This window comes from Chanos chanos, chromosome 13, assembly GCF_902362185.1.
Source record: "Chanos chanos chromosome 13, fChaCha1.1, whole genome shotgun sequence".
In the NCBI taxonomy this organism is placed as follows: Eukaryota; Metazoa; Chordata; class Actinopteri; order Gonorynchiformes; family Chanidae; genus Chanos; species Chanos chanos.
In genome coordinates, this window is record NC_044507.1 from 1,285,130 (window position 1) to 1,293,940 (window position 8,811).

The 8,811-nt window shown below is 47.7% G+C and overlaps 1 protein-coding gene across 1 annotated transcript; it reads left to right on the top strand.

Annotated features, from left to right (window-relative positions):
• The first annotated feature begins 321 nt into the window (after positions 1-321).
• LOC115826567 (deoxyribodipyrimidine photo-lyase) lies at positions 322-7,116 on the top strand. Its single transcript, XM_030790447.1, has 8 exons — positions 322-546; positions 1,421-2,276; positions 2,530-2,702; positions 2,832-2,916; positions 3,809-4,041; positions 4,429-4,623; positions 5,425-5,650; positions 6,584-7,116. Exons 1-8 carry the CDS (start codon positions 322-324, stop codon positions 7,114-7,116), a joined length of 2,526 nt encoding a protein of 841 aa, XP_030646307.1.
• Positions 7,117-8,811: the final 1,695 nt, after the last annotated feature.

Below are 8,811 nucleotides of genomic sequence, written 5' to 3' on the forward strand. Positions count from 1 at the left end.
CAGTGATTTTACTTAATTACAGGTAACAACGTTACGGAATCTGGCCAGAGATGTCAGTCTCGGCTCTGAGTGGTCTTTGAACTTTACGAAACAAGCGAGGATGGGGTTTGTGTAACCTACAGGCTCAGCTGGTTGAGTAAGATCTGACACGCTGGACTGTTTTATAAAGAAGGCTCGTATTTCTTTCCAGTTTTGTAATCATTTACTGTCGTATCTGGCATGCATAATGATAGCGAATAACTAAGCTTTCTTTTTGTGTTTCTCAAAGTAGAGATAACAGTTACGGTAATTACTGAAAGCCAGATATCTCCGAACTAAACAATGTCTGTGGCGAAAGATGCGAAAGCTGTCTCTCAGGTCCGTCAGATGTTGAGAGATCTGCTTTTGGGCCGAGAGGATCCGGAGGGATTTTTCGGTCTGTGTCTGTCCGTTTTGGGGGATAACGACACTCGGACGCTCTTTATGGACTTGATCAAACCCATTTCCTCCGGACACGTCCAGCTTCACAGCCAGCTCTCCGCGATCTACCATGAATATTTTTCTAAGGTAAAAGTTTTTTAAAACTGTATTGTATTGGTCTGCTGAACAGTTTACTTAAAGCAACAACAACAACAACAACAATAACAAAAACACTACCGGCTCTAGTAGGCTACTGTTGGGCAATCTTGTAAAGACAGCTTAAACTTTTTAATACTTTTTATGCGATGAACAATGCGCTCCTCTCCCGTATAACACGATCGAAAGTTTCTTCATAAATTTTAACATGTCGTTGAAGCAATTCACCGAATGTTTGGTCAACAAGTAGAGCCAGCCATCGTTTGACAAGCCATCACACTATTTATTCTCATTATCATCATCCGTTCCGTGCAGTGTTTCTCAACACTGTATGTGCTGCAAATCTGATCGAGATAAGCATGTAAATATCTATAAAAACAAAAACCTCACACAGTGCTACCTCACTAAAAGCCTGATCTCATCCTGAATATCCAGACTACCGATTCGAAGACTAGTCCAGTAGTGGGAGATGATGTTTTTCCAGCTTCTCGATTGCTTCCATACTCGCCAGCATATCGCTGGTCATGAGCACATGTGTGTATTTACAGCTTGCCCTGGATGCACGCGCATGCTCGATCATTCGGAACCGTTTTTGGATATTATTCGGCTTTGTTGTTTGAACGTGAAGGCTAAGGCTGTCGGCTAAAAGAGGATCCTAAGTTTGGAATTTCAGATTGGAGATTTTTTTAAATCTTATATACTAAAGAATTCTGAGTATTTTAAATGCCAAAATATCTGTCAGAAACACTTTTGTCAGAGTAATTCAAATATGCGTTTCATTTAATTAAAATCCTGTTCATCTGTGCTGGTATAGGCTGCTCATATAAGAGCTGTCGGCCAATCTGATGTGCGTTGATCGTTTCAGGGTGAAGATGTGGAAGTGGAGCTGGCTTTGGCTCTTTCTCTGCAAGAGGTCAGCCAAGAGGTCAAAGAGCAGAGGTCGGCCAAGCCACCACAGGTCAAAAGCTACGCAGAGTTGGCGGGGGGTCGTTGGGCGTGGAGTGTGAACGGAGCTGGGGTACAGGACAGAGGAAGCAGAGGGCTGGAGAAACAGCCTACTGTCACAAAATGGAGTTTAACAGACGCTGAAGTACAGGGACCAACCACAGCACTCACCAAGGGCCGAAATGCTGAGCTGCATTTGGCTGAGGAGGGCGATGACTTCATTAAAGAACATGATGCAGGCCAATCGCAGAAGCTGAAGAGGTCCCGGAGGCGTCGCCAGCGTAAGAATCAGGAGCTGTCACTCCTGCAGAGCCCCTCTGGCTCTAAGCCAATCCTGCTCTGGTTAAGGCGGGATTTACGAATGTGGGACAACCCTGCTCTGATTGGCTGCCTTGAGATGGGTGCCCCGATAATTCCGGTTTTTCTGTGGAACGCGGCGGAGGAGGAGGGGCCAGGTGTTACCGTGGCCGCAGGTGGAGCGAGTAAATACTGGCTGCATCAGGTGCTGGTCTGTTTCAACCAATCATTGGAGCAGCGGGGGAGTCACCTGATCACTCAGAGGGCGGAGCCTTCATCTCTGGAGGCTTTGCTCAGACTGGTTGCTGAGACGGGGGCGGGCACAGTGGTGGCCACTGCCCTGTATGAGCCGTGGTTGAAAGAAAGGGATGAGGTTGTGTTTAGGGCACTGGAACGTAAGGGCATTCACTGCCAGCTCTTCCACTCCTACTGCCTCAGAGACCCCTACAGCATCACCACACAGGGGGTCGGCCTCAGAGGTGAGCACCGACAGATGCCAATGCATGCCAGCTTGTGCCAGCTCTTACCAACACATATCAAAGCACACATGGATGCCAGTATATGGCAGTGGTAGAGCACAGGGCATAAAGTGAGAGATCCCAGTGAGATGTAGAGTTTTTAGTCAGCCCTAACCCTAACCCTAACCCTAACCCTAACCCTAGCATTCTGATCCTCCTGAAGAAGTCGTCTCACCTCTGTGATGATTGTGTGTGTGTGTTTCTAAACCCCCAGGTATTGGCTCTGTCTCTCACTTTATGAGTTGCTGTCAGCAGAACCCGGGCACAGGGCTTGGCACACCTCTGGACGCCCCCGGTGCCCTCCCCGTGCCCTCTGTGTGGCCGCAGGGATGCCCTCTGACTGCACTGGGACTGGCACGCATGCCGCGCAGGAAAGATGGCACTGTGGTAAGGTGTCCGTGGCATCACACAGGAGCCTGGCGTTCCTCTGATCGACTTGTATTGGAGAGTGTGATAAAAATGATGTGAAGGTGACAGTGTTTCAGTAAGTTTCCCGCCGTGTCATGTGATTGACAGGTGGATTGGGCAGCAAACATCCGAGAGGCGTGGGATTTTAGCGAGGATGGGGCACAGGCACGGCTGGACGCGTTTCTGCAGGACGGTGAGAGACCGAAAAATGAGTCTTTACAACGAGTCTTTACAACAACTCTTTACAACGAGTCTTTATAATGAGTCTTTATAATGAGTCTTTATAACAAGTCTTTATAACGAGTTTTTATAATGAGTCTTTACAATGAACTTCAGCTTCATCACTCATACCAACCTGAATCCACTCGTACCAAGTAGAAACCAATTCTAACCCTTCTAACCAATTCTAACCAACTCTGATTAACTCAGCTCAATCCTACTAGCCCCAGACCAACTCTAGTTCACCAAAACCAATAACACATAACTCTAGTTCACCAAAACCAATGAGTCGTAACTCCAGGTGGACGGCGTAGCTGTATAACAAATGAAATCATTTTAGTTGTTAATGGAGCCGTTGTCATTCCATTGTCTCAGAACAGGATGGAGCTGTAAACTGCAAATTCTCCAACTAACAACTCATATCGTGACTTTTGACTTTAACCATGAGTGCCACCCGTGATTCTGTTATAAAATGATATCAGATTCATTCCCAGAACTGAACTTGCAGTGTGAGTGCAGTGCACATAACCTATATATTATTATTATTATTATTATTACTATTATTATTATTATTTAAATCTAGCTGACATTTCTATATAAAATGTGTGTCCAGTGTTTCCCTTTTCAGCTCCGAGCACACTTCACGCCATTATCTGAATCCTAAAGCTGTGTGTGTGTGTGTGTGTGTGTGTGTGGGTGGTGTTTTAATATATGTGTGTGTGTGTGTGTGGTGTTTTAATGTGTGTATGTGTGTGTGTGATGTTTTAATGTGTGTATGTGCATGTGTATGTGTGGTGTTTTAATGTGTGCATGTGCGTGTGTGTGTGTGATGTTTTAATGTGTGTGTGTGTGTGTGTGTGTATCAGGTGTGTATCGATATGAGAAGGAATCTTGTCGTGCCGACGCGCCCAACACCAGTTCTCTGTCACCATACCTGCACTTTGGCCAGCTGAGCGCCCGCTGGTTGCTATGGGATGCCCGTGGGGCGCGATGCCGTCCACCGAAGTTCCAGCGTAAGCTGGCGTGGAGAGACCTGGCCTACTGGCAGCTCTGTCTGTTCCCAGACCTACCGTGGGAGTCTCTCAGACCACCATACAAGGCAAGACACTGTCCTATCCTCTCACCATGCAGAGAGCTTTAACATGCATGTATGTTGTGTCTGTGAGTTATGGTGTGTATGTGTTTAGACTAAGTGTAGTGTGTGTGTGTGCACACATGTTTAGATAAAGTGTAGTGTGTGTGTACGTGTGTGTACATGTTTAGATTAAGTGTAGTGTGTATGTACGTGTGTGTGTGTGTGTGTGTGCAGATGTGTAGATTAAGTGTAGTGTGTGTGTGTGCACACATGTTTAGATAAAGTGTAGTGTGTGTGTACGTGTATGTGTGTGTGTGTGTGTGTGTGTGTGTGTGTGTGTGCAGATGTGTAGATTAAGTGCAGTGTGTGTGTGTACACATGTTTAGTGTACTATGTGTGTGTGTGAGACAGGCCCTGCGGTGGAGTTCGGAGCGCGCCCACCTGAGGGCGTGGCAGCGTGGCGGGACTGGCTACCCCCTGGTGGACGCCGCCATGCGACAGCTGTGGCTCAGCGGCTGGATGAACAACTACATGAGACACGTCGTGGCCTCCTTCCTCATCGCCTACCTCCACCTGCCCTGGCAGGAGGGCTACCGCTGGTTCCAGGTCAGTCAGAGAGCACCGCTGGTCCCAGGTCAGGCAGAGGCTATCGCTGGTTTCAGGTCAGGCAGAGGCTATCACTGGTTTCAGGTCAGGCGGAGGCTGTCGCTGATTTCAGGTCAGATAGAGGCTATCGCTGGTTTCAGGTCAGATAGAGGCTGTCGCTGATTTCAGGTCAGATAGAGGCTGTCGCTGATTTCAGGTCAGATAGAGGCTGTCGCTGATTTCAGGTCAGATAGAGGCTATTGCTGATTTCAGGTCAGATAGAGGCTATTGCTGATTTCAGGTCAGATAGAGGCTATCGCTGATTTCAGGTCAGGCAGAGGGTGCTGGTGATCTCAGGTCAGGCAGAAGGGTACTGCTGATCTCAGGTCAGGCAGGGGTGTGGACTTAACCCTGAGTGCTGTGTCAGTGGATGCCCGTGTAACAGTGCAGTAATGTAGCTGATGAGGTCTTATTAATACTGTCCCATGCCCCTGTGCAGGATATGCCTGGAAATGTTGTTGTAACATTTTGTTATCTCTTTCTATACGGTATTTTTCAGTTGTGTTATTTTAAATTTTTCATATCTCTTTCTTGGTTTAGTAATGTTGTTTTAACGTTTTCTCATCCCTCCCTCTATGCATTAGTAATGTTGTCTTAATGTTGTCTTAATGTTGTCTTAATGTTGTTTTAACGTTTTCTCATCCCTTTCCATAGGGCATGCTTTAGTAATGTTTTCTTAATGGTGTCGTATCCTCCTCTGCAGGTCATGCTGAGGTGATGTTGTTTTAATGTTACTTTAACGTTGTCCTGTGCCCTCTGCAGGACACGCTGGTGGATGCTGACGTTGCCATAGATGCCATGATGTGGCAGAACGGGGGCATGTGTGGACTGGACCACTGGAACTTCGTCATGCACCCCGTGGACGCAGCCTTGACCTGTGACCCCCGTGGAGACTACGTCAGGAAGTGGTGCCCAGAGCTGGCTGCACTGCCAGATGACCTCATCCACAAACCCTGGCACTGCCCAGCCTCCATGCTGCGCAGAGCAGGTGAGGGACGGGGGAATGTCTGCACAGTTTAATGTGTGAGACAGGAACTGGTCAGATTAATGTGTGAGACAGGAACTGGTCAGATTAATGTGTGAGACAGGAACTGGTCAGTTTAATGTGTGAGACAGGAACTGGTCAGATTAATGTGTGAGACAGGAACTGGTCAGATTAATGTGTGAGACAGGAACTGGTCAGTTTAATGTGTGAGACAGGAATTGGTCAGATTAATGTGTGAGACAGGAACTGGTCAGTTTAATGTGTGAGACAGGAACTGGTCAGTTTAATATGTGAGACAGGAACTGGTCAGATTAATGTGTGAGACAGGAACTGGTCAATTTAATGTGTGAGACAGGAACTGGTCAGTTCAATATGTGAGACAGGAACTGGTCAGGGAGGATGGATGCTGAAAGAAGCTGAACTCACTGAAATTTCTGAGTCAGAGTAAGAATCCCTGAACACTTTATCATACCCTTTTATGGGTGGCCCCGTGGGGATCAGTGAAGGGTAACTTACGCTGAGGTATAGTCCAGCAGGCTGTGGTATGGTGGAGTATAGTGGAGTATAGTGAGAATAGTGGAGTATGGTGGAGTACAGTGAGAATAGTGGAGTATGATGGGGTATAGTGGAGTGTAGCTTTATGCCATGTTCGGCATTGCAGCAGAGCTAATCGTCCAAAGAACCACCCTTCAGTCGTTCTGCAGTATTGAGACAACCAAACACAGGCTGTGCTTACCTCGTATCAGGGCTGTTATTTTCACAGCTCCAGGGACTGGATCCAATGAGACCAACAGACCGGCAGACAGACAGACAGACAGTCAGACAGACAGACGGTCAGACAAACAGATAGACACACAAACAGACAGACAGACAGCTCGTACTTAAATTGGTGATGTTTGTGGATGAAGATCTTTTTTTCTCTTTCCTCTGGTTTAGGCGTGGTTCTGGGAGGTAACTATCCGGAGCGGATTGTGGTGGATCTAGAGGAGCTTCGTGCGCAGTCCCTGCGGGACGCGGCCGAGGTTCGCCGGCGTTTTGGTGAATTTGTCGACTGCCACTCAGGCTGTGACCTCGTGCCCCTCCCGGCGCGGCTGGTCCAGGAGGCTCTGGGCAGCAGGGCGGAGCTGGTCCGGTCTGGAACCCAGTTCCTTCTGCCGGTCATCACCCGGATGGAGTTCAAGCACCAGACCTCGGACCCTGACGGTACCGATAACCCCTACAGTGCTGTGCTGAAAGGCTACGTCAGCCGCAAACGCGACGAGACCATCGCTTTTCTCAACGAGCGAGACTTCACGGCCAGCGTGATGTGTGAGAGCGCACAGAGACGGGAGAGACAGGACAGACACCAGCGCCTGCTGGAGGGGCTCCCCAAAGCCCCGCCCACAACCCCCCGAGGCCGAGCCCGACGCACCCCCGCCAGAGACCCCTACAGCACGGTGCCAGGAGGGGTCGCCGTGCCACGCAGATAACGGCCGACGGGACCTGGGAGGGCACTGACACCGACACCGACACCGGCACCGACACCGACACAGACACAGACACAGACACAGACACAGACACTGATACCGACACCGACACCGACACTGACACCGACACCGGCACTGATACCGACACCGACACCGGCACTGATACTGACACCGGCACTGACAGAGACAGCAAAGGAGAGAGAAACTCAGCGCCTAAACCCTGTGTTTTTGAGAGAGAAACTCAGCGCCTAAACTCTGTGTTTTTGAGAGAGAAACTCAGCGCCTAAACTCTGTGTTTTTGAGAGAGAAACTCAGCGCCTAAACCCTGTGTTTCTGAGAGAGAAACTCAGCGCCTAAACCCTGTGTTTCTGAGAGAGAAACTCAGCGCCTAAACCCTGTGTTTCTGAGAGAGAAACTCAGCGCCTAAACTCTGTGTTTTTGAGAGAGAAACTCAGCGCCTAAACCCTGTGTTTTTGAGAGAGAAACTCAGCGCCTAAACCCTGTGTTTTTGAGAGAGAAACTCAGCGCCTAAACCCTGTGTTTTTGAGAGAGAAACTCAGCGCCTAAACTCTGTGTTTTTGAGAGAGAAACTCAGCGCCTAAACCCTGTGTTTTTGAGAGAGAAACTCAGCGCCTAAACCCTGTGTTTTTGAGAGAGAAAGTCAGTGCCTAAACCCTGTGTTTCTGAGAGAGAAACTCAGTGCCTAAACCCTGTGTTTCTGAGAGAGAAACTCAGCGCCTAAACCCTGTGTTTTTGAGAGAGAAACTCAGCGCCTAAACTCTGTGTTTTTGAGAATGGTATTATCAGATACTATACACTCACTATCTCAGGAAGATCTATAAAAACATGCACCTGTGCATTTTGTATGCGTTCCCTAAAACGATCTTGTTTTTATTTACATGTACTCGACAACAGCTCCTTCCTACAGCCATTTTTGAGAAGTTTTTGGTTTCGTTTTAGGATCTTCATTCACGGGGTATAGTAACACATGGTTACTGTCATCTGCTAAGTTTACATACACAGAAATATTGTTAGTAATGTTCTTATGTATTCATGAATATTCCAGATATTTGTTGTGACCGAAATTAAACACTATTCTGAGAGCCGTGATCCGGGCAAGGCTCTAAGAGAGGTAAAAAAAAAACTCTGAGAGAAGAAAGTGGAATATGGGAAAACTGTCTTTGGGAATGGAAGTGAGGCGTAGAAACACCAGCGTATCAGTTTATCCTGCTGAAATGAAGATGTTTTTGCTTGTGCTTTGTTTTGTGAAAATCAATCGTGTCCTCACACTCAGGACACACCACACGCCGTGTCATTTCTGCCGTAACGTTTATCACAGCAAGTCTCTGCCATAACGGTTTATCACAGTACATCTCTGCCATAACGGTTTATCACAGTACATCTCTGCCATAACATTTATCACAGCAAGTCTCTGCCATAACGTTTATCACAGTACATCTCTGCCATAACGTTTATCACAGCAAGTCTCTGCCATAACGTTTATCACAGTACATTTCTGCCGTAACGTTTATCGCAGTAAGTCTCTGCCATGATGTAACATGTGATCAGAAAACCAGCAGAACCAGCGTGTTTCTGTGTGTCTGTATGGAAACGGGGCCAATCAGGGTTGGTGTGTTAAGGGGTGTGTTAAGGTGTGTGTGTGTGTATGGAAACGGGGCCAATCAGGGTTGGTGTGTT

Excerpts from the sequence above, each read along its gene's own strand:
- LOC115826567 (XM_030790447.1), top strand. The coding sequence starts at position 322 with ATGTCTGTGGCGAAAGATGCGAAAGCTGTCTCTCAGGTCCGTCAGATG. Across the intron at positions 547-1,420 it reads ACCATGAATATTTTTCTAAG|GGTGAAGATGTGGAAGTGGA; the intron begins GTAAAAGTTTTT and ends TGATCGTTTCAG. Across the intron at positions 4,042-4,428 it reads CTCTCAGACCACCATACAAG|GCCCTGCGGTGGAGTTCGGA; the intron begins GCAAGACACTGT and ends TGTGTGAGACAG.